At 39.5% G+C, this 19721-nt stretch overlaps 1 protein-coding gene across 2 annotated transcripts; it reads left to right on the top strand.

Annotated features, from left to right (window-relative positions):
- Position 1: 1 nt before the first annotated feature.
- On the top strand, positions 2-7633 carry asmtl (acetylserotonin O-methyltransferase-like). 2 transcript variants are annotated; one of them, XM_044019339.1, is made up of 15 exons: positions 2-203; positions 1409-1525; positions 2034-2165; positions 2256-2303; positions 2391-2455; positions 2546-2610; positions 2718-2826; positions 3125-3311; positions 3392-3613; positions 4263-4425; positions 4534-4733; positions 4815-4947; positions 5027-5167; positions 5306-5428; positions 7316-7633. In XM_044019339.1, exons 2-15 carry the CDS (start codon positions 1433-1435, stop codon positions 7519-7521), a joined length of 1887 nt encoding a protein of 628 aa, XP_043875274.1. In that variant the 5' UTR covers positions 2-203; positions 1409-1432; the 3' UTR covers positions 7522-7633. The 2 variants fall into 2 exon arrangements, with proteins under 2 accessions (XP_043875274.1, XP_043875273.1); XM_044019338.1 differs by having other exon boundaries at positions 3-203; positions 6830-7384.
- Positions 7634-19721: the final 12088 nt, after the last annotated feature.

The following is a 19721-nucleotide window of genomic DNA, read 5'->3' as shown; positions in this document are numbered from 1 at the left end:
ACACAGACAAGGGTTTATTACTTCAAGTAGTAGTAGGAGGAGGAGCCAATACTGTTGTGTTGCAAGTGACTCTTCGCTAACAAGTGTGTGATTGGTCGATCTGACACGTCACGTTACATACGTCATCACGTTTACGCCTGACTGTGAGCACCTGAGCAAGTACGTCCTGACTCCTGCCAGTGTAGATTCTCTAACTTGTGCTGGTGAGTGTCATATCTCATATTTTTATGTCACTGTGGTTTTTCTTTTTTTTTTGTCATGTTCTTTTCAGAATAAACAGACGCCTCGCCAACAGGAGTTAGTTTGCTCAGCAGCCCCTGTTAGCTGATATGAACTGATACAGCTAACACCAAGTTAGCATGTGCAGAGCAGCAGAGAAGTGATCTGTGGACGATCAACTGTTATATCATTTGTTATATAACGCCACCTAAAAGTAATGCAGGCGCAATACTCACCTTTGTCACGTGTAACAAGGCTGTCATTAATCATTTACTTTAGATTTATCTAACTGAGTGCAGCCCAGTTTTCTCTTAACTTGCATTATTGTGTTTGTAAGAGAAAGTGGAAATCCTCATTCTTTAAAAGTTAAGATTCCTTTATCGTGAGTGCATGAGACATACAATGAATTTCAGCTGCGCTAACATAGCAACGTAGATTTTTCAAAAGTGTGTATTGCACCAATTAGAATAATAATAAAACAAACTTGCTTACACATCGCACTTATGACTAGCACTTTATAGTTTGGCTTACTTGAAGCTCTTGTTTGTACCCAAATGTTTAAATGCACTTATTGTAAGTCTATTTGGATAAAAGCGTCCGCTAAATGACATGTAATGTAATAATCAGTTATTAAATGTGGTGTTGCGTTCTTTATGGTTTTGCAGATTTGTGTCTATAAGGTGTGTTATTTTAGTGCACAGTTCAGTGTAGTGATAACTTTGGGGTAAAAACTGTTCATAAGTCATGTGGCCTGTGCTCTGAACGACCTATGTCACTCTCATATGTGAAGTTCAAACAGCTCATGTAGTTGCTGAACAAAAAACAAATGCTGGTTGCAGGAGGTGTAGGAGTCTTTCAGAGTAGGCAGATTTCGGTTGGCACAGATTTTCTTTGTGGTTTGTGTTTTCTTCTGCTGAGTTGTTTGCTGTACCACACAAGTATCTTGTAAGTCAGGATGCTGAAGATAGGAGATAGAAGAGATATACTAGAAGCTTCAACAAATTGTTATGTTAAGCATTCTTCCTTTAATAAATGACTTAAATGTGCAATTTCTTACCGTCTCGTTTAATTGATCGATGTCCTTTATCTTGAACTTTGTCTGTCCTCAGAGTCTACTGATTACTTTTTGCTGAGTCTCTGACTTAAAATAGGCCATGTCTTTACTGGTTAACTTTGTTTATCACTTCAGGCGCAGTCAGACGAGAGGACCACCATGGTGCTGAACCCTGTCATTTCCAAGCTCTCTGGCAAACTGGTCGTGCTGGCAAGTGGCTCGCCAAGGAGGCTAGAGATTCTGCGTAATGTGGTATGTTTCACCCTGGTTAAACACATCAGAACTGTCTACATTTGAGCTGCTATGCATTTGTTGCATGGTTGTTAAAATGTCAAAAGTACAGTGTGTCTTTCATGACCTAATACATTTGTCAGTTGACCTCATAGTAGTTCAATTCAGTTCAGGCTTGTTTTGCCCTATATGTGGTATTTGCCTTTGAGCATAGGAACACATCGAAAACGTAAACAACATGAAAACAAGATAAGTGACATCAGTAGATAAAGGCAAATAATTAAAACACATAAAACATACAATGGTAACAAAGAAAAGGATGAATACAGTTATAGTTCTAGTGCGGTTAACATGACAAGTGCCAGTTGTTTAAGTGCAATGAAAAGTTTTTATCACAGAAATGAATGTTTAAACCTATTGTTCTAGTCTGTCTGTTATAAAAGAGCAACTGACAATAGTGATGCCAGTAGTGATGAAAATTATCTTTTTAAATGCTTTAATTCTTTATTTGTGCTCTCCTGTGTGTCAGGGTTTACGGTTTGAGGTAGTGCCATCCTGGTTTAAAGAAACCCTTGACAAGGGACTTTTCAAAGCACCTCATGAGTATGCAGTTGAGACAGCAAAACAGAAAGCCCTGGAGGTGGCCAGGAGGATGCCTTTTGTAAGTAAAACTATACTGCATGACAACTTACAGTATATTTTTATTGTAACTGTATATTAATTATATATTGGTATGACTGTTCTGCTTTAGAAACACTTGAAAACTCCAGACATAGTAATTGGAGCAGACACTATCGTGGTAAGATAGTAGACAGTATCAAAAATCTAGTTAACGTCGTATGTTATAGTAAAAATTCACTTTGGCTGTTATTTTTTATTTCCAAAGGCTGTGGATGGCATGATTTTAGAGAAGCCAGTAGACAAAGATGATGCCTACAGGATGTTGTCAAGGTTAGTATTTTATACCAGTTTCTGTCCAAATTAACATTACAAACATGAAACAAAAATACCATGTATCCCTTTCTGTTTGTCTTCTTCCAGCTTGAGTGGTAAAGAGCACAGTGTCTTCACAGGTGTAGCAGTTGTCCTCTGTCACGAGAAAGAAAGTGAGTCACAACTGAATGTAACTGTTATTTTTATTAGCGACTCTATTATTTAAGTTAAGTGGAGGATGTCTAGCATTCGTTCTTATCTGCCAATGTCATGATTGCAGATGAAGAAGTGGATTACCAGCTGTTTGACTTCCACGAAGAGACAAAGGTGAAGTTTGCTGATCTCTCAGAAGATATGCTGTGGGAGTACATCAACAGTGGTGAACCCATGTGAGTATTCACTTTTGAACTTTCACATATATAAAAGCAATTGATTTCTCTTGGTGTAGAAACCTCAGTCAATTGAGGTAATTTCAGTGGATATGAGCTTCGTGAACCTGTTGCTTTTTGGACTTTGATGCCAGAGCTTTGTTCAAGCTCTGTGGGCTAGACAAGAAAATCTATTTTTGACTCATGACAACAAGAGTGTAATGTTTCGCTTGTTCTGCATTTGAAAAAGACAGTGCATGTACCATATCTTGCTATTAATGCTAAATGAAAAGTCTGTGTGTGTGTCCGTGTGTGCTAGGGACAAGGCTGGCGGATACGGTATCCAGGCTCTTGGTGGCATGCTGGTGGAATACGTCCACGGAGACTTCCTAAATGTTGTAGGTTTCCCCCTCAACCACTTCTGCAAGCAGCTGGACCTTATTTACAACTGCAATACTAACTCTGCAGGCCAGGAAAGTACACCATCATTCAGTCCTGTTCATAAGGTTAGTCTTTCTCACTCTAGAAACACAATCCATTTCCTGTTGTTTTCCAATGTTTTGACCAGACCTAATCTATTTTATAGGTGAAAAGGAAAGGCAGTAAAAGTGAAGTGGGTGAGCATTCTTCGAAGTTGGTGAACAGCTTGTCTAAACATACAGATAATGGGGAATCTGATGTCCGAGACGTTGAGAAAACATTACCTCTGGCATCCAGCAGAGGGCAGACAATTGAGGAGGAGAGTGAGCCCAAAGGAGAGGACTTGCAGAGAATAATTGATCTAATGGATGGATTTAAAGCCTCAAAGGTAATTGGGTATAAACTGTGTTAACTTACAGTCAAGTGTTGTAATAATTAAATATTAACTGTCCTTTCTTCATGTTAAGTCAGAATGAAGGAGTACTCTTTTTGTCAATAGTAAAATCAGTGATGCTCATATCATTGAAGTTCCAGCCTGGAAACTATTAGTTAATCTTAACATAAATACTGAAAATAAGGAGAAAGGCGTTGTCTGATCCTGTTCAAACGAATTTACATGTGACTACTGCTAACTCTTAGTAAAAACATCAAATGTGTTATTCTTAAGAAAAATGCTCCACATGAAAAGATGTGGTTGCACGGGAGATTAAGGTGTTGCACTATTTCATCGTCAGGTGCAGCGACTTCCTGTTCTCTCTGTCAGTTGCCTGTCAGTCATAAGGTTACCACAAGTTGCCAGGATACAGGTTAAAAAAAGTGTTATTTAGGGCTAATCGTTCTTAGTGATCTTTTCAGCCAACTCAAGGCAAAAAAAGGTAAAAGCATATTTGTTAAAATGTTGGACTGGTCTTATTCTTATTTTGTTTTGATTAACAACAGACACACACATTTTAAATTGTATGACATCACACATAACATCTTCACCAATAAAGATGTGCTTTTCTTTATTTTTTTCTGCTTTTCTTAAAATGCTTCAGGCACTCTTCACTGCCTCCAAGTTGTGTGTGTTTGACCTACTTCATAATAGTCCAGGACTGGATGCAGCAGCGGTGGCTCAGGAGATCAAAGCTTCTGTGAAAGGGACTGAATGCCTGTTGGAGGCTTGTGTGTCTCTGGGGCTATTGAAGAGCAAAGAGAATGGTTAGTCAGCTTCCACCCTAAATGTATGAAATGTTTGTACTTATTCCTTTTGAAAAATTATTGGAGCATTTAAAACTCAACTTAAAATCTACTTTTTTTTTCTCCCAGAGTGCCACAAGTCTGTGTACGAGAACACAGGCTTAGCTGTGCGTTTCTTGCGGTCTGATGCACCATACTCACTGCATGGATACATCCAGCATTGTAACAACACAATATGGCCTCTTTTCTCCCACCTGGAGAGTGCTGTGCAGGAAGGTACTCACCAGCATGAGAAGGCCTTTGGCAAGAAATCGAAGGACGTGTTTCAGGTGATTCTCTTCAGACGTTCTGCCTCAGTTTTTTCTAACAGATGAAAGTTTTATTTCTCATTTATCTTTCTCTATTTAAAGGATAATTACTACAACAGTCGAGAAAGAAAGCTGAGATTTATGAATGCCATGCACAGCATTGCAAGGGTTACTGGAACAGATGTGGCTACAGCCTTTGACCTCTCTAGTTACAAAACAGCTTGTGACCTTGGAGGTAAGGAGAACATGTAAAAGGTTAAAATTGTGTGATTTAACAGTCAACAAATGCTTCTCATCTATGTTTTCCCATCAAGGATGCACTGGTGCAATGGCCTATGAGTTCACCAAAGCCCATCCTGGTTTGTCTGTGACAGTGTTCGACTTACCTGCTGTTGTTGAGATGAGTGAACATTTTCATCCACCGCACAAAGACAGCAGAGTTTCATTTGTAGCAGGTCAGTTTGTTTTTCTGCTTAAGTTACAACAATGTTTAATGGTTTATCAGTGCAGTTTTTGTGTATGTTTTTTGTCTTAGATGTTGTTCGAAGTTGCTGGAATGACACTCTCACTCTTTCTCCTGGCTTTATAAACAGGAGATTTTTTCAATGACGAGTTGCCCAAAGCAGACTTGTATATCCTGGCGAGGATTCTGCATGACTGGCCTGATGACAAGGTGCATTTACTGCTGAGTAAAATCGCGAGCACATGCACACCAGGTAAAATTCTTAAAGCCTGATAAAGCTATTTGTAAATGTTGTTTTTGCCTCATTGATTACATTAGCATGAAAAAAATAACACTGCTCAGAAGGTCTCGTTGAAACCTCTTGTATTTTAAAGACAGCAATCTTGGCAAGAAACTAATACTAACAAGTGACTCTATTTTAGGTTATTATAATTATTAGTACTTATTAGTACATTATTATAGTACCTCCTCAACGTGGGCGGAGTCATCACAGCACGGCTGCATGAAACTGTCATGGCGTTGTTTTATATGCGACACACACAAACTAGTGACTCGTAAAGCAGTTCTTTCTGTGTACCGACTCTGTCTGACAGTCACTGAACTGAAATACGGCAGAACGGGTTGTGATGCGGCTCACGATTGCCGGCTTTCTACAGTGTGGTGGCTAAGTACACTTGTCTCCTCTTAAATATTGAGATTTTAGTAATTTCCTTGCTAAATGTTGGCGATTAACTCATGTTTTCAGGATTTATAAGTCTTTTTAACTGATCTGCTGTTCAGCATTGTTCGGTTTTGGTGTGATTCCTGTGTGGGACATCGCACTCATGGCTCTTCCAGTGCCGACACTCTGCCAGTCAGTGGCCGGCAGTCTGTCAGTGTCACATTTTAGTATCAGCTCCACTCGCTTGGAACCTCCCTAGAGCAGGTACTAAAAAAGGTACTATCCCTAGAGTCGAGCCGCGCCGTGCCGAGTTGTGCAGGAACTGTGTAGTGGAAAAGCACTATTAGAAGGGAGGTGAAACCTCTTCAATCTAACCCAAGCAAGTCCAGTTGCCTACAGTTAACTACTGAAGAAGATTCTGTCACCTAATGAACGTGTATAGTTAGGGGGAACTGTAAGAGCTCAGAACAGAGAGGACCAACTCTTTGTGGATTTCTGGCTCCTGATTAGATGAAGTGTTGTGTTGAGAACTTTCACCCGAGGCTGTGTTGGGGTTAGTGACATGACTTTTCAGTGATCGCGGCACACAATATAAAGCTATGTTGTGGTATAAAAAAAACAAACCTGTGGCTCGTATTAAACTGCTTAAATGACTGCAGCTTTCATGCTTTCAACAGTATGAGGATGTCAGTCAAGTGCCAGCAAAATTAAATAGGATTCTTACTAGTTAGTTAGTTACTGCATTCTGTTAAATGTAGTAATGTAGTAGTATAAGTAAAATCATCTGTTGTTTGGTTTTTAATTTGTTTTCCGTCAGGCTTTATTGAGAGCCGCTGCTGTAGGGACATTCTATGTTGTCTCATTGTTCCTGAGATTAATGTGCCTCAAGAAATTAAAAGTAAAAAGATGAGGTAATACAAAATTAGGTCTATTGTTATTTAAGGTTGTACTATTGTGTACATGCTGTATCACACACTTGCACCATGCTGTCAGGCTGTGGACTCCTGCTGAGTGAGATCTTCCTGGATGAAGACAGAAGGGGGCCGAGTCGCGGCCTGCTGCAGGCTCTCAGCATGAGCACGGGGAAACAGAGGAGCGCCACAGAATACGGTCTGCTTTTGAAGAGCCACGGTTTCACCACAGAACATGTCAGACGTACAGACAACTTCCTGGATGTCATGCTCTGCATAAAAGTGTGACTGTCATCACTCTCCACAGCGGTTTATGCAAGGTCTAGTTATGGACTTTATCTTGTGTGTCGAAATGACAGTCGAAAGTCAGCACTGATTTTATGAAGAATCTGAGAGAATTGTTAACCAATAAAAGATGTTTTAAAAAAAAAAGTACTCTTATCTTTTGTAAAAAAAAAACAAAAAAAAATATGTCTATGATGTTTGAGGTTTTGCACAATATTAAAATGTAGACATTTATTTTCCCCACTCACTGAGGTCTTGAACAATCTCTTGTGTTGGGTCTTAGGAAGTGCGGTGCTCATAGCTGAGACCATGTTGGATGGCCTGACGCCCTACTCGGCTCTGCAGTCTCTGAACATGCTTGTCCAGACCGAGGGAAGTGAGAGAACGGAGGACAAGTACGTGGCCATGCTAAGCAAACATGGATTTGGGAACACGCGTGTGGTTCACACTAAGAACTTCCTAGATGCTTTTATTGCCATTAAAATGTAGCAAGTTAATCAAGCACACAAATCAACATGTTTCTATTCATTTTGTTGCAATACAATGTTTTTAGTTGTGTAAAACGTCTTTTTGTGCAATTAAAGACACAATCCTGCCTTTACATTTTTACTCAATCACCAATAGTTCCAGCCTGTCCGCCAACACCGCACACATGGTTCAGCCCAACAGTACAAGCACATGCTTATGCTGTCAAGAAGTGGCAGTTTTCTCCACATACTTCCCCACCTAAGTGTTCAGCTTTGCTTTTTTTTTTTTTAAAGTACAGATCCTTTTAGAGGGATTGAATTATCCCACATTATTGAGGCGCTGCTTTTCTTGTAACTTGACCTCTACTGGAATCACATCTCTAGATCCCTGTTCTTGAAGCCACTGCATTTTAACTGTGGCAGAGCAGCAATTGTTTCAGTCAGATGTAACAAACCCAGATCTGCTTAGTTTCTGTGTGGGGAATTCACCATGTGCACAGTGGCCAGCTTTTGCACCAGGGATACAATTCAAAGTATAGTGAAACACATATTATAGTACGTTGAATATCAGTATCAAACTAACTGACTGTTACAACTATCACTAGATAACATACTGGTGAGTAAATTCAGAAACCAAGCTGTCTGTGATTGTCTGGTGTGTAGATTGCTCATTCGGAAAACCCTCGCTCTGTGGTCAGCTGCTTGACAGCTGTGGTTAGAGTGTGTGCGTCCTGCTTTTTAAACACTCTGAGCTGTCAGATTATGATGATGCAATCTGGATGCAATAGGGCTGAGATGATTAAAGAAAGAATAATGACATCTAAGTAGTGTTATCATCGAAATAGGATGTCATTTTTGTACACTTTTCTGCCCCGGCGGACATGACTTCATGTTTACTTCAACTTTGTTGATGGCTGGAGGATGAATGCCAGAGATTGTGGAGACAAAAATGTTTTTTTAATGGAGGCCAGTGTCAAACATACTGCAAGGCATGGGTGGAGTCTTGATTATGGTTTGCATGTTGTGTTCCACATTTTCCACTGCTGAGCCATCATGATCTGATTTGACCCTTATAACCATACCAGCACATTGTAAGAGCACATGAGGAGTTTAAAGCTTAAACTTAATGCTTTATGCTCTAAATGTGTACTGTATGTATGTGTGTTAAGTCACACTAACCAGCATATGTTATTGCTCCATATTGGCTGCTGCTTTTCTTCTCTCCCGAGAATGATCAAAGTCTGACTTCATCTCCACTGACATCAATCTATCCTCAATTAAAGCTGCAGAGAAAGTACTTTGCATGTCACTTATTCACTGACAGAACATGCAGCTCACCTCCCAACTGATATTTGATATTCTCACTCAATGTAACCCAGATTTTGTTTTTCCCAACTGAAGGACAGAAGGGCACAATGCCTGCTTTTCTTGTTATGTCACTCAGTCTCCTCAAGGTGGCATCACAAGCCTGCAGATCACTCCACAAAATGTCCCTTTCTCTCGTGTTACACTGTCAGTTCTTCCCAATGGCAGCAATGTGGTTGCGAGAGATTCTTACACGTGGACAGTGGCAGATGGCAAACAATGAATGGTTTATGTTGCCACCTTTTGTAATTAATTTGTGCTTTTAAGTCTGGTTTGGTGATCTAGCCTGGTAATGCAGAGAAAAATATGATACCACACCACACTTTCATTCCTGACAGATATTGTGACCATCTTGGATGCTGGTGGGGAAGCAGCAGGTTAAGCAGCCAAACAACTTCATGGGAATGTGGGAATATCTGTGGCCAGGATAAATAGGTCTGATTATTTGTGACACTGAAAGTGTATCCGTATTTCTCTTCGTTTTGGATCCTGCGCTAAGTATTTTCCTAGAGGGGTAATAAGGGTGGTCAAGTTATTCATGGCTATTTTCTTGTCAGTCTGGTCTCAGGCTCTTTGTGACATCTAACTGATTTCCATTACTCACAGGTTTTACTTTCAATGAGGAGCGACAGAGGGGAGGTTCTACTGAAGTTCAAATATGACAGTGAGTGTAAATCACATACGGTTTGTGTTATCGTTAACACACACCGAATGCATCAAAACACCATAAACTGCTATCCTTTCACGCTACACCATTTATGAAAGCCTGTATTGATTCAGTACTTCACACACATTGTATTAGTGATCGGTTCTTTTTTCCAAGACTGCTAAGGGACACCAAATGGCTTTGTCAGGCCTGTGAAACAGTAAAACACAGATGAGTGTCACAAATCAAATGTTCCCTCCAGGCTTGATGAAGCATTTCCACTAAAGTATTTGCATATCCATGCGCTCCAGTATCCCAGCTGCACCCGTTCACCCTGAAAATGCCTTGACTTTTGTGTACGAGCATCAACAGCAAAGGCTCTGCAAGCCTTTCTAATGAAAACCGTTCAAGTCAATCAAGTTTAGCAGAGACCAAAGGCCAGTGTAATTTGGGAAAATTGCTGAAACTCCAAAGTAATCTCATGTAATGTGATCTTGCCTGTTGAACACTGGCTGTACTGTACGTGTCGGATAAGAGCTCAGTCATTTTCTTCAAATGCAGTCTTGACAAGCAGCATGGTTATCCACCTGCAAGTAATCATCATCCAGTGTTAAGTGCTTTGATATTAAAATGACTGATTTAAGACCATTTGCTGCAAGTAGATAGCGATTTGAAAACACTTCCATATGTTGATATGGAGGATAAGCTGAGTTTGTGAACTGTGTGCTGTGTTTACTGCTGTGGAACAGTCAGTCAGAACACAACTGGGATTAGTCGCTTCTTCCGTTTTTCAAAAAGAACGAATAAGAATGAGCAAACATTTTCATAGGTTATTTTAATGTGTTACAATGTAAACTTGAACTTCAGTGACATTCCATGCATCTTCCACAATAGCCACTTGGGGGCAACGTTGTCTAAATAAATCATCTCTACTGATTTCTCCAAAGTTTGATTGTCTGTTGATACTTTATATCAAAGTGACAGAAGAAGACACACAATTTCACCGCTGAGTCGTTTGAAATTTTGCAAATATCCAAATATCAAACTATGATCTTAGTGGAAAAAAATAATAATAATATGACTGTTTACACTGAAAGTCTCTTTTTGGCGTGGAGAAAGATACCGAGAATCCAAACAGTTGCATGCAGAATAACAAACACCCTCTAATCAGTCAGTTTTCTGAATTGCCTCTCAAAACTGAACTCATGCATGGTCACCTCTTTCAAAGAACGAGCTTGTTTATCACAGTCCTCTCCTGTCAACAAACAGAACAAGCGCAAAGATGGTTGGCTCCTCAACCCACATCTGATTTCAGCAAATGTGCAGTTGTTCAAAGTGAGTTGTGCTTCATTGATTTGTTTCAAGGCAGAGGAAAAATAACCCCAGGGCTTCTACCAGATAGAAATAACAATGGAGTCCTTCTCTGCTGTTTGTAGCTTTTGTGTCTTTCTCCTTCTTGTTTAGAGGGAGAACAGTAGTAGAACATTCAGCATATCTGTACCTCTTTTAAATGGTGGATTGCTGGTTCTGACTGTACTTAATCCAGAACGGGGATTTGGTTTTGAGTTGGCTTACATATTAGTACTTTATAACATTGCACTTTAATATTGTACATTTATTTATTTGTGGATTTTTGGAAAAGTTAATGTCCTTCCTCCTGAGTGTTTGAGGCCTTCTCACATTTGCTGGTGCAAATATGGAGATGTAGCAAGGAAAAAAGCTGATTTATTTTTTATATATTGATTTATTATTATTGTTGTTATTATTATTATTACTGTTATTGTTATAATTATTGTTGTTATTATTATTATTATTATTTTTGACTCTTATGGAAACCAAATTGTCAAAAATAACAACTTAGTGCTAATAATTAGCATATTAGTGATCTGTAGATACTGTCAGTGTTTGGTCAGTGGTCGGTGGCTCTGCAAGTAAATGTAGGGGAGCAGCTTTAATTGAGCTTTAAACTAAATATCTGATTACAGTCTTTACTGTCTTCTAATTTAACTTATGCCAAGGAGGTTCTTGAGCATGTTCATCAAACCTGTCAAGGGAAGTATTTAAAATACATGGAAATAAATATTTGAGCTAAGAACACTCAAAATTCTCACATTTGACCTCTACTTTAGACAAAGGGATATGTAGGAATCCACCATGGTTGAGTCCAGAATGAGAACCCACCTGCTAAAAGCTGACGACAATCTTATTAACGTTTGAAAATATTGTTTGTGGTCAAATCTGAGAGTCTGTCTCTCCTTCCTGTCTCCATGTGATGTGTGAGGTGTCACTCAGAGATACAGTAGGGGAGGAGACTCTGCTGAAATGGCTGGTGACAGAGCTTTCATCCTACCCACCGAGGACCCTTTGTTGTTATTTTGGGATTTCTCATGGGTGCAGTCAGAGAGAGCAGCAGACAGACTGGGTCTCATCACTGCACAAGCTCACACATGCTCAAACTAACATTCACCTGCATAGGTGAAACACTGTAATGACGCGATCACTGCCATGCCAATCAATTTTTGGCTGGATTTCTGAGGGGCACGTAAGCAAACGGGAAATCCATTCATTTTTTGAAACACAAATGAAATGTTTTCAAAGTGATTTGTTCCACTTGCGCTAACACAATTTGCATTTTTGGCTTCGAAACAGAAACGTTTTATTCATTTTATTATCTTAATCAACATAGACATTTTTTTCCTACAGGCATTATTTGTGTGTGCGCATTGTGATAATTGTTTTTATAATTTATAATGGTTTATTTTAATACTGTAATTTCAGGTTGCTTTAATGTGGCATTGTATCATGTGCAAAAAAATTCCCACAGTCCATGACTCATCATTTAAAGGTTCAGTTCATCCGAATAACTACTACACCTTTTGAAAAAAAAACATGTTTATTTACTTTTACTTTAAGAAGGACTATTTAGATAAATATTGCAGTTGATAACCACCACAACAGATGTACTGTATATTCTGTTAACAGACCTTTGTATATTCTTTTGCGTAATTACATGTATTAATACATTGTACTTTGTGATTCCTGGAAAGGAAAATAGTCTTTTTTTTGTAGTTTTTAATATTTCAATGAAAACAAACACAATTTGATTCACTTCTTTTTCTTATTAGGGGTATTGGCAGAATTTTAGTGGGTGGATTATTTAAATTTTACCCAAATTATCTGCATGGGTAGATACCACCAGGATAACCAGCAAATTCCATATAGGTATTTTATACTATAGGTGAACTGACTCTTTAAATAAAACAGCAAAGTCTTGCCACAGTGTTGCTTCAGCATTCTTCATGTGAAAATTACGCCGCATGAATGAAAATGAAGGTCTCCAGTGAACAGCTTAAGTCTATTTGATTTCACATTCAAACAGTGACAATGATCGGAACCTCTGACAATGTAAGATGCAAAACAAATGTTTAGCCTATCACTGGTTTGTGCCGATGAGATATTTATGGGGTTGACAAAGTTGTCTTTGTGTCTGTCTTGTTGTCTGTTATCACAAGTTGAAGGTGGTTGTGCAGTGGCCTCTGACACGGATCACAGGCGGCTGCTGTTTAAAACAAGTGAGAAGATATATTCCTCTCACTGTGCGATGATGACCCTTGCTCTTAACCCCCTCTAGCAGCAGTTCATCCTCCAAACAATAACAATCAATTCCCTGCACATCTGAGAGAGCCGAAGAACAACTTATAAATGATATGCATCTCCTGCTGGTCCCATGGCAACCGCCTTGACTTTATTGTTGCATTTCTTTGATCCAGCCAAGCTTTGATTCATTTCTCTTTCACCCTTTTAGCTAAACATATCATGTGAATTCGGAGCTTTGTTCCTGACAGGCCCCGTCTTACCTCGCTCTCTCCACAGGCTCCTGACGCCTCCCAGAGGAACCGCGGAGGAGGAGAGGAATTCCACTGGATTCAAAGACTTCTCTGGGTTTCTTTTGACTCTTCCGTCTGCCTTGCCTTCCCCTGCTCTTCATGTTGACCTGTTCCTTGTGATCCCCTTCCAAACCATCTTCCTGGCCCACGGGGACTGTGCCTGTGTGTGCATAGACATACACATTACATGGGTGCTCAGAGGTGGTAAGAGTTTTTATTTCAGACCATTTCCAGTTGAAGTTGTTCCTGTGCATGTCCAGGCCTTTGGTTTAGTGAATGAGGAGAATGAACTTGGCCTGAGTCATTGGGCGTTTCTCATCAGGGCTTGAAAGTTTGTTGTCAGAACTGTGGAAAAGTTGCCAGCTTTCTCACAAACTGTATTCTTATAGATCCCATTGAAAAGTTAATTTGCCGGCAGTTTGACATTTTAAGACGTGTCTCCAAAAGGGTGGGATGTTTTATCCACAAGACTTTCACCAAATGAGAGTGTAATGAAAAATGAAAAGTGTATGTTTTCTCACTACCATATGGTTTCAATCATGGCAATATCCTAAACATGACCAGTTTCTTAAATCAGCCACCCTTCGCTTGCCTCCAAGAGGTTAGGCACTCATTATTCTAGTCAGGCCTCTCAGTCAGCTCCACAAACTTTAACATTTTCACTAAAGCCCAAACAGAAGTTAACTTTGAGCTTTCACTGGCGACAGTCTTTACTGGAGGTTTTGTGTTTTCAGGTTGTAAAATGGTAAATGGTCTGTATTTTATAATGTGCTTTTCTAGTTTAGTCTATCACACATCTTTCATAACCTGCTGTCAGGAGCAATGTGGCGTCTTGCCCAAGGATACATCGGCATGTAGACTAGCAGAGCTGGGAATCAAACCCACAGCCTTCCAGTTGAAAGATGACTCACTCTACCACTGAGGCACCACCACCCAGGTTGTCCATCTTTCCATCCGTCCTTCTTCCATCACAGTGATATCTCTGTAATGCAAGGATGAACTGAGGAGTTTTTGGTGGTCAAAAGTCGGAAGTCAAGGTCACAGTGACCTTAACTTTTTGACCACAGCGTCTTGGGAATGCATGAATGTCATTATATCTGGCACAAATGTTAAGTTGTAAAGTAAAGGGAGAACTTAGAAGTCAAAGGTCAAGGATACTATAAAAGCATTAAACACTTTATTCCATGAGCAAAACATACCAGGAAGCCTGGAGAGAGCTGGGAAAAAAGTTGCTGCAGAGTATCTGCCTGAAGTTAAATCATAATATATGGTGAGGCGTATATTACGAATCATGATTTTATTTTCCATGTGATTTGTCCACTTGTGCATGTGTTCATATGTAATCTTCATACTGACAAGCAGTGGACAGAGGGGAGAAAATGATGCCAGTTAAAGGCATTAAACACATGTGACATAACCTCCAGTGGCCACTTCTCCCTAAAGGAAATAGAGCATTTAAACATCAACGTATGGCATAAAGTCCATTAAGAAATGAAACCACATTATGCTCATATGACTGCATGCTTTTATTTTCTCTTTCCAGATGTACTATTTAATCAGAAGCACATTTCACAAACTTCATTGCTAAACTGCAAAAAGGGAGTTAAAAACGTCAATGGACAATTCTGTATATCCAGGTCATGCCTTGTTGTAGTTTATCTTTGTTTGACTGTCCATCTATCAGAAGCTCCTCTACCACAACTAACACAGACTGTAAGTGTAAGGCGCGTGTGTGACGTGATTACTGCTTCGGCATACAGCACATAGATTTCTTAGCTTTTTTTTTAATTGCAGCTATTTGTAACAAGACGCAAGTACTGTGCAGTAAATAAAACAAACAAGTATCCGTGTATTCTCAGTTCTGTCCCCTGATAAATCAGATTAGATTCATCAGTTAGGACCTAGTGAAGATTCAGTACTCTCCTTGCCAGGGTATCGATATTCCTGGTATAGAATTATTGATATTTACATTTAAACTGTGAACTGGACATGTAAAATATCTTATTATTTGACCCATGGTACATATAGTGTAGCCAGTGATTTAGATTGGATGGAAATGAAGAAGAGAAAAACTAAATACAAATGAGGTCAGAGCGTCAGGAGCCAAAATGGATTAACAATCACATCAAATTACACCTACACTATATATATATATGTTACTCCACTCTGATAACTATTTTGAACATTGACTTTTGTGATGATTTGCAGCTTTTGAGACACAGAGGAGCAACATCATGATGAAGTGTCTTTCAAGGCTTTAATTATAACAATAACTCCTCATTCCAACAACCTTGAATGCTATTTGACAAACAGAAATATCCACACTTACTTCACCCTCAGCTCTGTTGTTGTAATATGAGTTTAAACCAATGGAGGGCAGTATGACTATTATGACACGCATCACCACAGCTCAAATAAGCCACATTCATTCAAGTGTTTGGGGATATATGGTTCATTATACAGAATACATGGAGAATTGTGCGTCTTCTGTCATTCAGATGACACAAGTTCACATCCCTTTGATTATAACCAATGAATGAAGAGAGAAGAGTTTCAAAATTGTAATATATCTATTAGTTCAACATGTTGTGGTAATAATTTAGTTTCTTGTACGTTTGCTCTTAAAAGCATGCTGGTATTTAGCTCTGCCACTGGGCCAAAAGTTGTCGTCTAGTCGCCATTTTTCACCGATACAACAGAACATTCTACTTTCAAAGGCTATGGATGAATAACTTTCAAGAATTTTTGTTTTTAGACATTGAGATGTGGTCGCTTTTTCGTTGATATCTTGTATGGTTGTACAATCTTGAACATGTCTAATTTCAAACAATTTCACCATTTTTTTTTTTTCTTCGCTGAGTTTGTACAACTATTCCGCCTGCAGAAATATCTACCACTGTTTTCTGGGTAATCAATGTTTACTCTCTGTCTCTCGTTTAAATTCAGACATATTTTCTTTTAATGTGTCTTTGAAGAGCAGCAGTGGAGCCTGGGGATGGATGGGGGTGAGCTGAGCCTGGACGGCAGACAGCACCTGAGAGCGAACCTCAAACCTCGGGGTAAGACCCACAACGTGACCTTTGCAGTCCGAGCAAAAACACAAAGAAACAGAGACTTTTAACAAGATTACTAAAACACAGTGGGGTGGGGTTGGTTATATTGCCTTTACCATTGTGGTGGATTATATTTTGTTCTAATGTTGTTTTGTGTAGTGTAGTGGTGCTTCTCAACTGCATTTTTTAATCATCACACATATCACTTTTCCAGTGTGTAAAGTTCTCGATTCAGTTTTCTTATCTGTTTATTCATTTCACATTAAATTGCAGTATATCTTCCATCTCTGCTCAAGCTCTTTGAGAGTTTTTAGGCAATTCTCCATCATTTTGATTCAGAGCTTGAGTATTACATCTTGTTTTGTTTTTTTTTATTATTATTTTATTTGTGGAAATAAACTCAACCATAACTGACTCTTAATGCACACTCCTACTCTTATTACCACACCTTTTCTCTCAGCATTCCTCTGAAGAGCTACAGCAAACAGCTGCCTGATTAATAAGTTAAGTCCTCTAAATATGGCTCAGAGTCATGTATCTTTAAAAATGACTTAATAATGGTAATCAAGATTATCAACAACATACCAATTACATCTTTACACTTTCCTCTCTTAATTATGTATAGTTCTCCTTCTCCGTGGATAAAAGGGCTGCTTTCTCGGTCTCAGGTGGATTGTTCCTCTTAAGTGTTTATGATGGTGTATTTGTCTCACAACGAAGCTACACTCCCTTAAAGTGGCAGTGAGCTGAACGAGGCCCGCGCCTCTTCCATGTGTGAATCAACCACAATGGAGTGGCTCCAATGTTTTATTTATTGATATGTTTTAGTGGGGGAAGACCTAGCGTTCATTATCATAAAGGCCTCTAGACATCAAGTCACACACAAAAGACCCAGCCATTTCACAGTCTCACACTCGCGCACACAGATCAACACATGAGGAACAGGCCTCTTTGCTGTAGTGACTCCTCGCCAGCTACCATCGGCAGCGTCAGTGACAGAAGCTGACATTGTCAAAGTATCTTTGTCTCTTGCAGATAAACTGTCCCCGAAGCTGTCGTCGTGAAAGAGATGTAAAACACAGGCTCTTTTTTTTCTTTATGGGGGAAGTTGTTTTCATTTCCCCCTTCTTTTTTTTTCTTTTTTTTTGAATATGTCATATCTTTTCTGTCAGGGCCCTGGGGCGCCTGGTGGTGCTCGTGCTAAAGAAAGGAGTGTAAGCATCTGCAAACCCAGTGGAGTCTGACCATATTGTACCTGCGCTCGTCTTCATTTTGCTTATTTTGTCAAAGTCTCAAACACTACATGAATTTCAGACAGCTGTGTTGTCATCTGATCTGTGTGTGTGTGTGTGTGTGTGTGTGTGTGCTTGAAGGAAGGCAGCCAGTAGGAACAGATGTGGGGAAAGTCAGTGTAAAAACTCAATATGAACCCTGCAGAGGCCTTCCTCTCGCTGTTCAATTATTTAGAGTCAAAGAAAAGAGGCGAGAGTAACACATTTCCTCAGAAGCCACTGTGTTTGGCAGAAATGAATAACATATTTATCTAGTCTCATCTTTGCCAAATAGCCGGAAATGGGAACAAATACCTTCAATTGGATTCTTGACTCTGGTGTTTTCCTTGAGCAACTGTTTGTGAACTCGTGCAGTCGTCCTCAGGACCAGATATTATAGAAGTGCTGACAAGCAGAATTCTTCATGGTATCTAGATGTACACTTTGCAGTTTCAGACAAAGCGTCTCTGCTCCTGTCTCATGTGATGTGTGTGTGTGTGTGTGTGTGAGAAAGCAAGAGAGAGAGAGAAGGAGGCGGAGCAGGAAAAAGGTGCCCACCTATTTAAATTAATTAGAGATTATAAGGGGAAAAGAGTCACATTTCCTCCGTGACACGTCTCTTTGTGGCACACTCTGACACTTGACTTTATAAAGAGATGTCACAGCCAAGCACCCTCGTAATGCCTGTAATTACTCTGTACTCAAATAAATAAATAAGTTTGGTTTTCTTTGTGAGAGTCTGACAGGTTTTCCAACATTCTTGACTACAAAAAATGTCAGTGTGTGTGCACATGTAAGCGTGTACTTTTTTTTGTGTGTCTTTGCGTGGGTGTGCGCTTGTGTTTACATATAGCGAGACACTTGAGAAGGAGAAAATTCAGACAGGATGAAATTTTGACAGCTACAGTATACCTTGTTCCCCTCTTCTTTTTATGACTGTATAATCTCTGCAGAGCCGCGCACGCTGAAGGCAAACCTCCATTTGAGACTGATAAGGTTCGAGGTGCAGCTTTGTAAATAATAAGGTTAGAGTTTCCTACACAGTTGCTCGTGCCGCGGCTGATCTCGCTCTTATTAGTGACAATTGGCTGTGACCTCACCTGCTCACCCATGCTGTCATCACCGAGGGTGTATCTGCTGCAGCAGCAGCAGGCGATTAGATCATCCACTCTGGTCATAGGAGGAGACATCCAGACACACGTTTGCTCTGCTGAACCAAAGGAGGTCTGATGCATGTTGTCATGGCTCCTTGACTTTTGATATTCTTTTACCTGCAAAAACAGTTTCATGTGTTTCACTTTTAAGGAGGAGAAAAAAAAAAAAAATCCAGGCACTAAAAATCTACAAAGCAACCTGTTAACACATACAGTATAGGTGTGTACTCCCTTTGCAATGTCTACTGTTCAATCACAAGCAGTCATTAAGGTTTTAGATTCATTTATTACGATAAATTACACATATAAGTTCAATATGATTCCTCTAAGTTCAGTGGTATAGCAGCAAGATGGATGGGTGGGTTGGGCTCTTAGTGTAATTCAGTTCAGCACAATCACAGATTTTACTAATGAGCTTGTAGCCTCTTTGACTCACTATCAAGCATCACACAGATACACAGAGTCATTTCAGGTCTCTTATACTGAATAACCTTTTTGTCGGACATAACCCAGCCTTTATAGACAAACTCAGCCCTTCATCAACACCTCATATCATGTTCCATGTGAATGAATCCATATTAATAAATCTAGTGCTTTTACTTAAAGTGGCAGATGCCCTGACCTTTGAGGTATTACTGTTAAAATATCAGTTTTCCGCTGTTTATTCAATCTTTTCCCACAACTTCTATCCATGATTTTAATGTTAATTTTACCATGATGTCCAGGTGTTAAAGCTTAGTTGGTATGTGGATTTTTGCATTTGTATTTGAAATAACCCTGATGATGCAAAGCACATATTAAATGGATCAGTTAATTTGCTTGGTGAAAGTGATAAAGTGCTCATGC

The sequence above is a fragment of the Solea senegalensis genome, linkage group LG2 (assembly GCF_019176455.1).
Source record: "Solea senegalensis isolate Sse05_10M linkage group LG2, IFAPA_SoseM_1, whole genome shotgun sequence".
In the NCBI taxonomy this organism is placed as follows: domain Eukaryota; kingdom Metazoa; phylum Chordata; class Actinopteri; order Pleuronectiformes; family Soleidae; genus Solea; species Solea senegalensis.
The sequence above is the reverse complement of the archived record's forward strand: the minus strand, read 5'-3'. Positions and strand labels throughout refer to the sequence as shown.